Below are 15129 nucleotides of genomic sequence, written 5' to 3'. Positions count from 1 at the left end.
TAATTCAGTATCCATATGACCATTAAAAATGATGTTTGATAAATGATGGTGAAGAATATTTAGTCACATAGAGTTCATACAGAGTAAAAAATAGATATGTATCTGCCTAAGAGAGCGGTCAGCGCGATCTCACTGTCATTGAGTATACACAGGCTTGGGAGACACATTTGCAGGATCCATGTCAAAGTGTTAACCTTGGCGGTTTCGATGTGGTGGAATAGTCAGTCTTTGTTCTCCGGTATTTTGCATCTTTTCTGCAATGAATATGCAATACCTTAAGAAGCAGAAAACATGATTTTTGAAGTTCTATTGGCACTTCTATCGTAACAGAAACATTGACTCTGTGTGGTGCTGTCCCACGGGGCAAGTGCAGAGGTCCCCGCCCACCCGAACTGACCGCGGGGAGAGCCGGGAGCGCTGGGTGTCCTGGCTGTGCCCTGACCAGCTACTTCCCTCTGCTGGGAGCCAACGGAAACCTTTTGCTTGCCTCTGTAGGCTTCTAAAGCCAGGCTGTCGGGTCAGTTTCTAAGTTTCTTGCCTGCACAAACTTCCACTCAGCAGACCTGGTGTGGGGCCCCCGCGGGGCCTGGGACATGCCCAAGTCCGTGGAAAGGGAAGCACGGGCAGCACTGGAGTGACATCTTGGTCAGTTACGGGACACTCCCGAAGCAGGCTTGCGAGTCCCCATAAACACTGAGCAGGACGAGGGCCCAGGGAGGCCAAGCTTGAAGCCCTGTGCCGCCTAGCAGAGTTGGGGTACCCTGTACCTCTCCCTGCTGTGCGCACCCCCACCCCTCCCCTATACCTCCCGCCTCTAACCCTGCTGTAAGCCTCCAGTGCCCACACACCCCTTACCTCCGCCCTCCACCTCTATGCTACCACCCAGGCAGGGACATGCCAGGTGACTTTGCTGATAGGCTGGTGACATCTGGGGTGAAGGGTAGCAGGGGTGTCTCCTGCTCCAGACAGCAGGAGATGGGGAGGCAGGGGTGACCCCACGGTTCAGGCTGGTTGAGGCACATTCGGACACGGACGGGGTCTTCCCCGAACCCTGCAGACCTCAAGTGCTGCTCACAATGCTCCCTAAAGGTCCTAGAGGGACGCGCCTGCCACCAACTATCGGTGAGCAGGCGAGCACCACGCTCGGGCCCCAGAGTTCACGGCCCGCCTCCGAGTGACCCCACGTGTGGGGTCCCGGGTGAGGCAGGGAACCCACGGGCCGGCGGGCTTTCCCGGGGGACAGCACCCCTCCCACTGAGGGCAGAGGACCGCTTGAGTCTGGCAGGCCCACTCGAAGGCCAACGCCAGCTTCGACTCGCCCCGCCCACCGGCCCGGACCCCGCCCCTCGGCTCGGACCCCGCCCACCGGCCCGGACCCCGCCCCTCGGCCCCGGACCCCGCCCCTCGCGGCTCTGCCGCGGCCCCACCGCGCAGGCGCCAGCGCAGGTGCTTGTCGTTTGAAAGTATGGCGCCCGCGGGCCCGCGGCTGGTGCTGCGTGAGGAGAAGATCCGGGAGAAGAGCGGCCTGGCGCCTCACCACGACCTGGGTGCGCGGCGGTGAGGGCCGGCGGAGGGTGCGAGCTTCCCGCCGCGGCGTCCGCAGTCGGGGGCGGGCCAGAGCGCGCCGTCCTCACCGCGCTCTTCCCGAACCGTCGAAGGCGGGGGGCGGGGCGCCGGGAGTCAGAGGGGGCCGCCGGGGGTCAGAGGGGGCCGCGGGGGGCGGGGCGCCGGGGGTCAGAGGGGGCCGCCGGAGGGCGGGGGCCGCGGGGTCAGAGGGGGTCAGAGGGGGCCGCGGGGGGCGGGGCGCCGGGGGTCAGAGGGGGCCGGGGGTCAGAGGGGGGCGGGGGGCCGCCGGGGGCCGCGGGGGGGACGACGTCTCCGGAGGCCCGGGACCGAGTGTGGCGGGGACCGCGGGCGGCGGGGCCGGAGTGGGGCCGGGGTCGCGGTGGGGGCGGGGACAGGGGGCCGAGCGGGGGCGCGGTGGGGGGGCCCGGGGCGGGCCGAGAGAGTCCGCGGGTTTTCTTCTATTTAAAACGTGTTTTCAAGATCGCGATTGGTTTGGTCGCTTTGATGGGGAGACGGAGGGGAGCGGAGACGAGCGGAGTCCTCCGCGCCCCCGGGGGTGCCCGCGCGGACTCCACCCCGGACCCTGAGGTCGGGCCGAAGTGCCGAGCCTCCCGCACGTCCCGCCCGCGCTCCACCCCCGGGAGGCGGTTTCGGTCGGCGCCTCCAGGGGTGCGGCCGCCCGCGGTCTCGGGGCTCCTGGGTCGCGGGGCTCGGGGCGTTCCGGGACCCTGCGCTGTGTGCGCGGCGGACCTGGCGGGCGGCCGGCGTGCGGTGTGGCCCGGAGAGGCCTGTCCCTGCGGCGCCCCGAGGGCACGTGTCGCTTGTCCGCCGGGGGACGCGCTCGTACCGCTTCCTTCGGGGCTGGGGGCTGTGGCGGGCGCTGGGACCGACCCTCGCGCGCGCGCCGGGTTCGCCGGTCCGAGTCCGGAGGTCGGTCGTGCCGTCCGTGCAGGCCTGGGAGACGCCTGCGACCGGCCCCGGGGATGCGTGTGTCGCCGTGTCGCTAGCCGGAGACGCCACGCGCTCTGCGTCTGGTGCCGCGCACGCCGCGCGGGGTTTACCCTGGAGACGGGGGCGCGGGACGGGAGCGGAGCGCCCAGCGCAGGGCCGGAGGGGCCGGACCCGCCACCCTGAGATCGCGACCCGAGCGGAGCGGGGGTCCCGGCCGGCGCCCGCCCCCCCACGCGGGCGCTCCTGCTTGGGTAGGGTCCGGCGCGGAGAGGGCGACGGCGACGCAGGCCTGCGGTTTCCCGCCCGGACACCGGCCGTGACTCACACTGTCACCTTCCCGCTAGCTGGGCGGTGTTGGGAGCTTTGCTTGAGGCGTCCTCTTCGGCCTGTGCGCTCTTGGGGGGGGGGGGGTGTTCTCCGTGTGATTCTCTCTGTAAATCTGTCCAGGTGTGTTTTCGGTTCACCGTCCGGTCTGTGCTGGTGAATGGGCCAGGTGCGCTCTCGGGGCGCCTGGAGTTTCCTGCAAATGCGGATCGGATCCTGTTGGCTGACAATGAGGTGATTCTTCTGGATCCTGGTTGATTTCCCGCCCGGCAGCTGTCCGGATGCAGGGCAGGGGACGGGGGCAGCCCCTCGCCCGGAGCCTGAATTGGTCGGTCCCTCTTGCACTGCGTCCTGGGTGTTGGAGCTGTGCTGTCTGAAGCCGGGTGAGGGTTAGGGCACGGGGGATGTGGAGAGAGCCCAGCAAGCCGGTGGTGCTCCCGATTCTCCCCGGTGACGTTCTTGGTGCGGCGTCTGCTACTGTAGCTGCTCCAGCTTTCCTTGGTTCCAGTTTTCAGGGCACCTCCGTCCCCATCCATGTCCCTTTAATCTAAGCCTGACCCGTGGCACTGTGTTTGAAATGAGGTTCTTGTCGGCAGTGGGTGGTGGGTTCATGTTTAGTGACCCTGCCAATCCGTTTTATGGAGTGTACTTGGACCCTTTCCGTGAGGTGGATTGTTGGTGCGGGACAGCTGAGCACGCCGTTGCATGGTTTGTTTCCTACTGTCTTGTTCTTCTTTTGTTTCCTGCCTTCCTGGGGCTTGACTGTTTTCTTAGTTTTCCGTTTTGAGTTATCTATCAGAGTTTGGAGCTTATCTCTTTGTATAGTGTTTGTAATGGTTGTTCATAAATTACAGTGTGTTTGTATAACTTAACACAGTCTGCTTGTGTGGACATTTTACCCCGTTAAGCAAAACGTAAAAACTTTATAAGCAATGTTTCCTTTTTCTTTTTTATCTTTTATAATTTAGTTGTCTTAAGTATTTTCTCTGGATACCTTGAAAACCACATTACTTGTTTTCCCTTTTCTTTTACAGTCATCCAACATTTTAAATAACTCTAGAGGAAACATTGTTACTACGTGTTTACCTGTTTCATTATTCTTTCTTCATTCCTGGTGCTTCGGGTTTTCTTCTTTTATCCTTCCTCTGTGCTGGAAGAGATTTCTGCAGCAGTTGCCTTAGGACGGCTGTGCTGGTGAAACGTCTCTCTGTGTTTCTTCATTTGAAAACACTGTATGTCACCTCAGTCCCTAAGACTGTTTTTGGCGGATACAGAGTTCTGGGTTGAAAGTTCTTTTCTTTCAGCACTTGGGAAATGTGGGGCCCCTTCCTTCAGGCCTCCTTGGTTCTGAGGCATAGTCCCCTGTCCTGTGAGTAGTTTTCTCGACCGGCAGTAGTGCCTTTTCTGGTCGCTTTCCAGATTCTTCCACTGTTCTTAGTTTTTAGAAGTTTATTTCTGATGTATCTGGGCTTTTTTTTTTTTTTTTTTTTTTTGGTCTTTATTCTGTTTGCGGTTTTCTCAGATACTTGAATATGTACCTGTATGTCCTTTGCCAAATTTGATAAGTTTTCAGCTATTATTTCTTTAATTGTTAAAATTTTTTCTTCTTTGTCACACTTTCCCTTCTTCTTGGAACTCTAATTGGAACTGCACTGGGACCTGTTGTGACAGGAATGTTAGATCTTTTTCTGCGGACCCTTGAGGCTCTGCTCTTTTTATTTATTTATTTTTTTTAAGTGTCTTCTCTCTGCTGGTCAAGTAAAACAATTTCGATCAATATGTTGCTGCATTTACTCTGGATTTTGGCTTCTGTCGTCTCCCTCCTGTTACTGAGCTGCTTCTGCACAGTGCTTTTGGTTCAGTTATTGTATTTCACGTTTCTGAAATTGCTGTTTGTTTTCTTTATGTTTTCGGCTTTTTAGCCAAGACTTCCTATTTATCGTTTGTTTCAAGAATGTTGATAATTGTTCATTGAACTATTGCTTTAAAATTCTTTTTTTTTTAAGATCTTATTTATTTATTTGACACAAAGAGACAGAGATCACAAGTAGGCAGAGAGGCAGACAGAGAGAGGGGGAAGCAGGCTCCCCGCGGAGCAGAGAGCCCGATGCGGGACTTGATCCCAAAACCCTGGGATCATGACCTGAGCCGAAGGCAACTTAACCCGCTGAGCCCCCCAGGCATTCCTTTAAAATTCTTGTTAAAAAGTTCTGATTCTTGTCATTTCTATGTTGGTGTCTGTTGATTGTTTTCCTCATTCGAATTGAGATTTTTTTTCAGTTTTTGGTCACTTTGTATTGCGTCGTGGACATTTTGGGTATTAAGAGGCTGTTTCTTTTGTAAATCTCATTGCAGTGTTGACACTGAGCCGGTGCTGCCTCACGGCTGAGGTGGCAGCCAGCTTCCTGTCACATACACACTCCGTGCATGCCTGTGGGCCAGCCGGGGTAGGCGTCGGGGTCCACTCATGCTTTCTCGGTGCCGTCCACGGTGCAAGCAGATGTATGGTGCATTTTTTTACTGGGTGCTGAGCTAGTGTGGGGCTCACGTCAGGGTCCTGTGCTGCAAGGCGCCCATCCCTGTCCTTCTCCCACGGCCCAAGGGCTTGCCCTTCTGTGCTAGTCAGAGTCCATTGGCCGTTCTGGGTGGCCAGCTTCATTGGCCCTCAGACTGCGATGTGTGGACGACAAAATAGAGCAACGCAGGGCCCTCACCGCTTGATGGTCTTCTGGAGGTCCCTAGACAGTGGGGCTCCCGTTCCCCACCCTCCCGAGGGGTCTGGTGCTTGTTTCATACCTTGGTTTCCGGGGAGTTAGGCATAGGACACGAGTAGAAGTAGGGTGAGATGGGTCTATTCTGTCTTGTGTGGAACTGGAGGCCCACAAATCAATTTTAAATTTGACTGAGATGTGTTTTAAAACATAAATATTCTTGAGGAAGTGTTGATGCCTAGACCCAAACTGTCTTTTTGATTACAGAAACTTATTATTGTAGCAACATTTACTTACTGGCTGTGCGTTGAGTGTGCCACGCAGAGGATGACCGTGCCCTCGTGTGTAAGTGGCACGGACTAGGCAGGCTAGCTAACCAGTGGGCTTCTGATCGGGACCCCTGAGTGGAGGCTACGCAGGCGCTGGGCTGAGCAGCCAGGAGTCAGAGTAAGAGCCCGGCTAGGAGGGCCTTGCTGGTGGGGGGTGCGGTCTGACAGGGGAAGCAGGGGCGTGGGGAGCAGGGCAAGGGCTCGGAGACATTTGGGGCATAAATAAGCTGAAACCTTGAGTGCGATTCTTTAATATCACCGTTCAGTTAAAAGTAATTTTCTGTTCTTAGCTGAGCTCCAGTCACTGTCTATTCCCGGAACTTACCAAGAGAAGATCACTCATCTGGGAACTTCTCTGGTGAACCTGACGGGTCTGAAGTCTCTAGACCTCTCACGCAACTCCTTGGTGAGTCTAGAGGTAAGTTTTAAGTTTGTTTCTTCAAAGACAACTTACTGTTGTCAGGAACAGTGCAAAGTACGTGTATAGTCAAAAATACCCTCTGTGGGGCACCTGGGGGGCTCAGCGGGTTAAAGCCTCTGTCTTCGGCTCAGGTTGTGGTCTCAGGGTCCTGGGATCGAATCCCGCATTGGGCTCCCTGCTCAGCGGGGGGCCTGCTTCCCCCCTCTCTCTGCCTGTCTCTCTGCCTGCTTGTGATCTCTGTCTCTCTCTGTGTCAAATAAAGTCTTAAAAAAAAATCTTACACCTGCACTTACGTGTAGGCTGTATACTTGGGTCTGATTACAGGTGGTTTTTTCTTGTGCATCTCATTACGTCTTTAAACTACTTGGACAACCAGAAGTCCTATCTCTGATGAAGACGATTGTATCTTTAAGGGAACTAAAATAAGGCCCCAAAGACTGTTGTGTGTGCCAGTCAGTCTGTCCCTGTCTGTGCTGCGTTTCTCTTCATCCACATTGGACGCTCACATCTGTTTATCATCTGCCTGCTGGTGGCCTCAGACCCTGGAGTGGCCAAGCCACGGGCGTGGGGCTTCCCGCAACGCTCCTGACGCGGCGGGCGCTTGGCCTGCTGAGCAAGGAAGAAGCCGCCGGCTGATGGCAGCGCGGGACGTTGTGTGAACGCTGCCCGTGACTTCATGGAGAAGAGGCTCGTGCCGCCCTTGGTAGAGAGAGACCCCAGCACGGGGCTGGGAACCTGCCCAGAGTCCCCCCTCCGGGCACCGGCTGTCCCGGTCTGTGCGGTGTGAGCGCCAACTGCAGGAGACGGTGACAAGCCGGCGGAAGTGGGCCGTCCCCGGTGCTGTCCGGGCTCTGTGCACGTGACCTTCCACAGCCGCTGGCCGCTCCCTGCGTGGAGCCACGGGCTGCCTCCCTGGAGCACGCCCGTCTCTGTGCTCTTCCTGCCAGCCGCCTGTGGCTGTGGCCGTGGCCGTGGCCGGTGCCGGTGCGTACCACGCCTAGCTCACTGCAGCTGAGCGTGAGCTCACTGTGCCTTCGTCCCGTTGGCAGGGTGTCCAGTACCTGACCGCGCTGGAGAGCCTCAACCTCTACTACAACAGCATCTCTTCGCTCGCCGAGGTGCTGCGGCTCCACTCCCTGCCGGAGCTCGCCGACGTGGACTTCCGGCTGAACCCCGTGGTGAAGAACGAGGCCGACTACCGCCTCTTCGTCGTGCACATGCTTCCGAAGCTCAGGCAGCTGGGTAGGTGCCGCGGCCTCGCTCATGGCAGCGCTGGGCGGCGACCCGCACGCTCCGCTCCCTGTTTGCGCCCGTGTCTCACCGGCTGGGTGTTGTGGGGCGCTGCCTGGGAGGAGGGCGGGGAGCTCTGGCCACAGACACCTGCCCGGGGCGGCCAGGAGCTCGGTTGTGGGGGAGGGGCAGGCTGCTCTGTCACTTTCTGGCCCTCCACATTGTCACTGACTGGCCTGGATATACTCTCTAGAATCCGGTGGCGTTTCCTTGCCGGGCTGCCCAGGCTTCATCTTAAGCAGTTGGAAGCTTCCTGGTTTCATGTCCACTTGGAAGGGCAGGTAGAGGAAGAGAAGTTCATGTGTCACACCGTCCCCCAGACGATAGGGACGGGAGAGTGAGGTTCTGTTGGCAGGTAGAGCTGCCCACTGGCTTAGTCACCCGTGTCCCTCAAAGAAACAGGTCTGTGTCAGGCCGTGGGACAAGCTTCCAGGGAGCCGGCCAGCCACGCCCGGGGGGAGGGTCATGCTTACAGAAGCCATCGTGGCGCCTCCCCAAGCCCTTCCTGGTTACCAGGAGTTGTTTTCGTCATGAGCGTTGTGCTGGTGCCCACCTTGTGTCGCCGCACCCATGAGAGCGTGGCGTGTGAGCCCAAGGGCACGCTGAGCACGGGGAAGGGGCTGGCTTAGAGCCTGGGCCCCTCAGTCCGCCGTGTGAACGGGGTCATAAGTGCCGAGCAGTGGCGGAGTCGGCACGTCCCTGTGAAGGGCAGTGTTGCTCTGTGTCCTTAGTGACCACAGTGTGTCCTCAAGCCTGAGGGCCAGTTCATGCCTGGTGAGGCTGGGGGCGCTCGGGCGTCTCTGTCTTCTGGGAGCTGACCTGATGAAACCAGAGTCAAGCCGGATCACAGCAGCACTTGTCAGGGAAGACGGTCCACTGTCCTTGCACGCGGTAGGTACTGAGCTGGGGCTGTACTGTGGCTACTGGCCTGGCAGTGCCCAGGTGGTATCCGTGGAGACCCCCGTGTTTTGCGTCTCTTGGCTGTAGCAGGTTCTCTCGCGAACGCTTTCTGCACAAGCTCGCCTCCTGGTGCCCCGTCCCCTGTGCTGCTGGGCGGTCAGCTCTGGGAGCCTGCCCCTCTGTCGGGCCGCGCCTGCCTGGGGTTAGGGGTGGGCTGTGGGCATCAGTGACCAACCCCCATCGGTACGTGTTTAGTTTGGATTTTCAGGTGTTTGGGGGGAGTACGTGCTGGTGCTCTCGCTTACTTCCGTTTACCAGCAGTTGAAGTTGGCGCTTTCACAAGCATTATGGTCCACATTATTGAAAAATTTTGCCGTCTTCAGTCTTAAATCTTTACTTTTCTCTTCATTATAAAGGTTTTAGATTCAGCCTCTTAGAGTGTGCAGAAGGGACATAATGAAGAGAGGGAGAGGGAGAAGCAGGCTCCCCACTGAGCAGGGAGCCCCAGCGGGGCTCGATCCAAGGAACCCGGGGTCATGACCCGAGCTGAGGGCAGACAACTGACCGAACCACCCAAGTGCCCCCAGAGCATGGACTTTTGATGTTGGGAAGCATCTTAACCCTCAGATATGTTGAGGAAGACCCAGGAGTAAGAACTGATTAGAGGCCTTCCGGGGCCCTGGGCACTCAGGCAGGGGCAGTTGATCCTGCGCATCTGACGGTGCAAATCCTAGGCCCAAACACAAGGCCGTGACGTCCTCTCTTTAGCGAGTTCAGGGTTCTTATCCACAGAGACGTCTCCGACATGCTCAGTGACGTTCGAGAACCTCACAGGGCGCCCAGGACATGCATTAAGGGAGGACGGTGCTGAGAAGGAAGTGCGCGTGTGCCACGTGTCTCTCCAGCGGCAGCAGGCTGCCGGCACGTGGTCCCTGGGGCTGCGCCCCGTGGGAGCCGGCCAGCCCTGCTGGAGCCCGCACTCAGCATCTCTGGGAAGCCTAGTGTAGCTACGACGGCCCAGCATTCCTTTCCTGGGGCTGCACAGTGCTTAGGGGGGACTCCTGGGGCAGTGCCGGCCTGCCTGGGGGGATGGAAGGTCCCTGAAAAGTGGTGGCAGTCCTGGTCATGTGCGGTTGGCTGCAGGGAGCGCGACGGGGGTGTGCTTCAGGGGTGCTAGGAGGTACCCTGTGGGGTTTGGTCACCAGGGCCTGTCCCCTGCTTCGTGACTTGCTCATTTCTCTGGCATTTTCTCCCTAGATGACCGTCCTGTGAGAGAGAGTGAGCGGAAGGCGTCCCGGCTGCATTTTGCGTCGGAGGAGTCCCTCAGCTCGAAGCAGAGCTTCCCCGCTGGTTTCAGAGTCAGAAGGTAAGAGCAGAAGTGGCATCTGGACGCGGAGAGGAGCTGTTCAGACTTGTCTGTGGCTAGAACCTTTACCGGAAAGATACTTCTGTGTGCCGATCGCCACTCGGAGGGCAGCTGTGCCGAAGAGGAGAGGGGCCCTCTGCCCGTTGTCCGTGTTTTCCGGAGTTACTTGTCATAGTAGAATGTTTATTGAAGTGACACATGTAACATCAAACCGTGTGAAAGCACGGCCTCTCGTCGCCTCCTCAGCCTCGGAGGCAGCCCCCGCCCCTTCTGCGCCGTGTCTGCTGGCGGCTTGTTTGCGCCCTCTCTCCTCTCCAGACCGGACCAGCGCACCGCCGGTCACACGTGCGCGCGCTTTGACGCGGGAGCTGACGGCCGCACGGGCCCTCGCTCCGCGGCCCGGCGGCCCGACGGTCCGTCCGTGCGGCGTGGTCCTTCCAGCACGCTCTGCTCAGTGGCGGCGGCGGTGCTGGCTCTGCTGTGTGCGGCCGGGCGGTGGGACCGGCATCTCCGGCCTGCCTGTGTCCCGCCTCGTGCCCGCTCCTGGCTCTTGTCAGCTGCCGTGCTATGTTCAACTGCTCTGGGAAGGTTGACAGCATTTCAGGGAGTTCTGAAACCAGCTGTCTTCGTGGTTTGCAGGTTGATTTTATTTATTTATTTATTTAGTTAGTTAGTTTTTAAGAGTTTATGTATTTGTCAGAGAGAGACAACGAGCGCACAAGCAAAGGGGGCAACAGGTGGAGAGAGAAGCCGGCTCCCCGCTGAGCAGAGAGCCGGTGTGCGGCTCCAACCCAGAACCCTGGGATCCTGACCTGAGCAGCAGGCAGACGCTTGACTGGGCCCCTGGGCGTCCGTACAGGTGGATTTGAAAGGGCAACGTCTGCCTCGCTTGTGCCAGGGTCATAGACTGTACGCCGTGTCGCTCTGTCTAAAGCCTTCAGCCGTCTTGCACCGTATGCCTTAGCTTGCCTTTCGGCTCCTCAGCGCACAGATTGACCTGTTCTTTCCCGAAGAGGGCTGGAGCGCGAATACTTTTGGTTCTGCGGACCACACGATCTCTTTCCCAGCTTTGGAACTCTGCCTCTGTCGCGTGAAGGCACCCGCAGATAATGCTTCAACAAACAAACGGCTGTGTTCCAGTACAGCTTCATTTACGGGGATAGGCAGGGTGCTGGGTTTGAGCTGTGGCCTCGCTTAGCCAGTTTCTGTTCTGATGTCTCAGGATCAGTTCCAAGTCCTTGGGGTCTCTTGTTCGTCAGGTCCCCTTATCTCTCCCACTCCCCTTCCTTCCCCATTTCAAACCAGACCAATGACTGTGTAGACAGCTGTTCTCAGTACTGTGTGCAATGGTCTGGATGTTTGTGGCCCCCAAATTCCTGTGTCGAACCCTTACCCTGCTAGGTGCTGCTGTCAGGAGGTGAGGCCCCCAAAGGCAGAGCCTCATGGATGGGCGTGGCGGCTCGTAGAGAGACAACCCACCCCCCCGAGTTCCCCAGCCCCTTCCACCCCGTGAGATTCTGAGTCAGGTAGTGTCGACTTCTGACTTTGCTCTTTGTTGATATTTTCTTGGGTCTTCCGGGGCCTTTGCCGCTCTGTGTAAGTGTCAGTTTGTTCGTGTCCGTGGAAGACCTTGCAGGGACCCACTGCGACCGCGGTGACTCTTACAGATCGGACTGGGAGGATCGGACACGTGACAGTCTTGAGTCTTCGTGCGAGCACAGGGGTCTGTGCGTGTGTTGGTTTTGATTTCACTTAGCAGAGGTGTGTGCTTTTCCTCAAACAGACCTTGCACACGTGTCGTTCGATTACACCTAATCTGTCGTCTTGGGATGCCTCCGTAAATGGTGCTCTCCTGCTTCATTTGGCACGCCAGATCTTGTTGGTGTGCAGGAAAAGCCTGACTTTTGCATGTTCACCTTGCGTGTGTGTTTCCTAGAGCTGATGTCGCAAAGTGCCACAGACCGGGTGGCTCAATAACAGAAATCTGTTGTCTCACCGTTGTCAAGGTAGAAGTCTGGAATCAAGATGTTGGGGCACTGATTCTTCGTGGAGGCTGTGAGGGAGAACCTGTTCCTTTAGTCTTCTCGTGCTTTGCTGGAAATCTTTGGTGCTCCTTGGTTTGCCGATGTATCTTACCAGTGCTGTGTCTTCACGTGGCTGTCTCCCTTCTCCCTGTGTCTTCGCACAGGGTCTCTCCTTCTACATGCTTGTTTCTGTGTCCCAGTTTCTCCAGAAGGTGCCGGTCAGGTTGGATTAGGGGCTGAGCCTAGTCTCGTATTAACTTGATTACGTATGTGAAGACCCCATTTCCAAATAAAGTCACGTTCTGAGGTACAGGGTGTTGGGACTTCCTATCTTTTGAGAGGGACACAATGCGAATCGTAACTCCTTGTGTTTTGCAGCCTTATTTTACAGGAGTTTTTTCCCCTTGTTTTTGGTTCATTCTTGAGGATTTTCTGCATAGACGATCATGTATCTGTGACAAAGACAACTTCCCAGTCTGTATACCTTTTATTTCCTGTTCTTGTCTTACTGCATTGGCTGAGACTTCCAGTGTGACGTTTAAAAGAAGCAATGAGAGGGGCCGCCCTTGCCTTGCCCTACTTACAGGGACGCGTCTGTTTCTCACCACTAAGTGGGATGTTAGCTACAGGTTTCCATAGATGTTCCCTCTAGTCTTAGTTTGCTGATCATTGTTATCATCGGTGGATGTTGGATTGGGTCAAATGCTTTTTCTGTCATGGTATGAGCATGTGAGTTTTCTTCTTTAGTCTTTTGATGTGATGATTGCATTGATTGATTTTCAGATGTTGAACCAGCCTTGCATACCTGGAATAAATCCCACTTGGTTGTGGTGTATAATTCTTTTTATACGTCGTTGGATACAATTTGCTAGCATTTTGTTGAGGATTTTTGCATCTATGCTCATGGGAGCTATTGGTCTATAGTTTTCTTGCATGTTAAAATAAGGCTGACATAGTATGAGTTAGGAAATATCCTCTCTGCTTCTGTCTTCTAGAAGAGATTACAGAGAATTGGTATAATTGTTTTCTTTAAATATTTGATAGAATTCACCAGTGAGCCATCCGGACTTGGTATTTTAGAGGGTTATTAATTATTGATTCAATGTCTTTAATATATATAAATCTAACCAGATTATCCATTTCTCCTTGTGTGAATTTCGATAGAATGTTTCCAGGAACTGGTCTGTTTCATTAGATTATCAAATTGTGGGCATAGGGTTGTTCATAGTTTTACTGTCCTGTTTGTGTTCATGGGATCTGTCATCACAATTCCTCTTTCATTTCTGATACTAGTAATTTGTGTCTTTTTGTTCTAATTAACCTGGCATGGAAGTTTTTCAATTTTACTTTTAAAGAACTAGCTTTTTTTTTTTTTCCTATCTGTTGATTTCCTGTTTTCAGTTTCACTGATTGCTGCTCTAATTTTATTTCTTTTCTTCTGCTTACTTTGGATTTAATTTGCTCCTCCTTTTCTAAATTCCTAAGATGGAAGCTTGGAGCTTGGGTTATTGATTGTAGATTTTACTGTTTTCCTAATGTATGAATTCAATGCTATGAATTACATTCTAAATAGTGATTTCACCGGATCCCGCAAGTGTGTTTTCATTTTCATTTAATTCAAAATAGTTGCAAATTTCTTGGGAGATTTCTTCTTTGACTCGTGCGGTGTGTTATCCAGGAATTTGCTCTTTAATCTCCCGAGTATCTGGGATTTTCTAGTTCTCTTCCTGTTACTGATTACTAGGTTAATTGCACTGTGGCCGGAGAGCAGACACTCGCCGCATCCTCCTCTCTTCTGCTCATATGTGCCTGAGGGCTCCTGGTGTGACCTGTCGGCTCGAGGAGAGCGTGGAGTCCGCAGTCGTTGGGTGCAGTGGTCTGCAGGTGTCAGGACCTCCATCGGACTGATGGTGCCGTTGAGCTCAGCTGTGTCCTCACTGACTTTCTGCCCGCCGGGTCCATACAGGTCCCGGATGTTACCGTCTTCTTGGAGAACGGAGCCCCTGTCTCTATGTAACGCCTCTTTTATTCCTGAAAACATTCCTGATTTCAAGTCTGCTCCTTCTGAAATTACTGTAGATACTGTTGCTTTCTTTTGAATAGTGTCAGCGCAATATATTTGTTTTTAATACTTTCCTCTTTTTTTAAAGATTTTATTTATTTGAGGGAGAGAGAGCGAGAGGACACGGATGAGAGCACAAGCAGAGAACCGGCGAGGGGAGAGGGAGAAGCAGACTTCCCCCTAAGCCGGGAACCCGATGTGGGGCTCCATGTCAGGACCCCAAGATCATGGCCTGAGCCGAAGGCAGCTGCTTAACCGAGTGAGCCACCCAGGCGCCCCTAACCCTTTACTTTTTATCCATATGTGTCTTTATATTTAAAATGGGTTTCTCACGGGTGACTTGTAGGTGGAGCTTGATTTTGATCCATGTTGAATCTCTTTGCGTTGGAACATCTAGACCATTGATGTTTAAAGGGTTATTGATAGGGTTGGATTTGTGTCTGCCACGTCCATTTCTGTTTCCTCTGTTTCTGTTCTCGTCTTCGCTCGGTTTCTTCCTTCTGTGGTTCTGAATGAGTGAGTTACACCGTCCCGTTTTCTCTCTTTGGTTAGCCTCTCAGTGACACTTACATTCTTACTTTTTTTAGTGTTTACCCTAGAGTATGAAGTAGACTTTGACAACTAATCCAAGTCCACTTTCAAATGCCGTCACGCTGCTCCCTGGCAGTGGCAGTACCTCAACTCACCAAACATTCGTCGTCCCCCTCCCGTCCTCGCATTGCAGGTGTCGTCATCCGCTTCATGGACGCGTAAGCTGTGATCGTACCGGTCATATGTGGGTACCCGTGATCACATACATTGTTGCGGTCATCTGTTGATCAGTTAAGAATAAGACAAAATTAAAATTTTTATTTTATTCCTTCTCAGTGCTCTTCCTTTCTCTGTAGATCTGTTTCTAGCCTGTATCATTCTTCTCTCTAGAGAACTTCTTTTAACGTTTCTTACGAGGCGTCTACTGGCAACACATTCCACTATCCGTTTATCTGAGAAAGTCTTCTTTTCTCCTTCCCTTTTTTTTTCTTTAAGGTTTTACTTACTTATTTGACAGAAGAGTCGAGAGCAAGCATAAGCGGGGGAGTGGAGCGGGAGAAGCAGGCTTCTCGCCGAGCAGGGAGCCTGGTGTGGGGCTGGACCCCAGGACCCGGGGATCATGACCTGAGCCGAAGGCAGATGCTTCAGCGACGG

The 15129-nt window shown here is 54.8% G+C and overlaps 1 protein-coding gene across 5 annotated transcripts in view; it reads left to right on the top strand.

Moving 5' to 3' along the window:
• Positions 1-1392: 1392 nt before the first annotated feature.
• The window catches only part of CEP72 (centrosomal protein 72), a 31635-nt gene continuing 17898 nt past the window's right edge, over positions 1393-15129 (top strand). For 2 of the 5 annotated variants that reach the window (XM_082724590.1, XM_082724588.1), the window contains exons 1-4: positions 1393-1547; positions 6172-6299; positions 7352-7544; positions 9750-9858. In XM_082724590.1, the coding sequence (XP_082580716.1) occupies positions 1466-1547; positions 6172-6299; positions 7352-7544; positions 9750-9858 (512 nt within the window). In that variant the 5' untranslated portion in view covers positions 1393-1465. Of the gene's footprint in view, positions 1575-5819; positions 5898-6171; positions 6300-7351; positions 7545-9749; positions 9859-15129 lie in introns of all 5 variants that reach the window. The other 3 variants (XM_082724591.1, XM_082724589.1, XM_082724592.1) reach the window with 3 other exon arrangements.

This window comes from Mustela nivalis (genome assembly GCF_964662115.1).
Source record: "Mustela nivalis genome assembly, chromosome: 3".
NCBI classification, from domain to species: domain Eukaryota; kingdom Metazoa; phylum Chordata; class Mammalia; order Carnivora; family Mustelidae; genus Mustela; species Mustela nivalis.
This window is presented reverse-complemented; position numbering and strand designations above follow the sequence as displayed.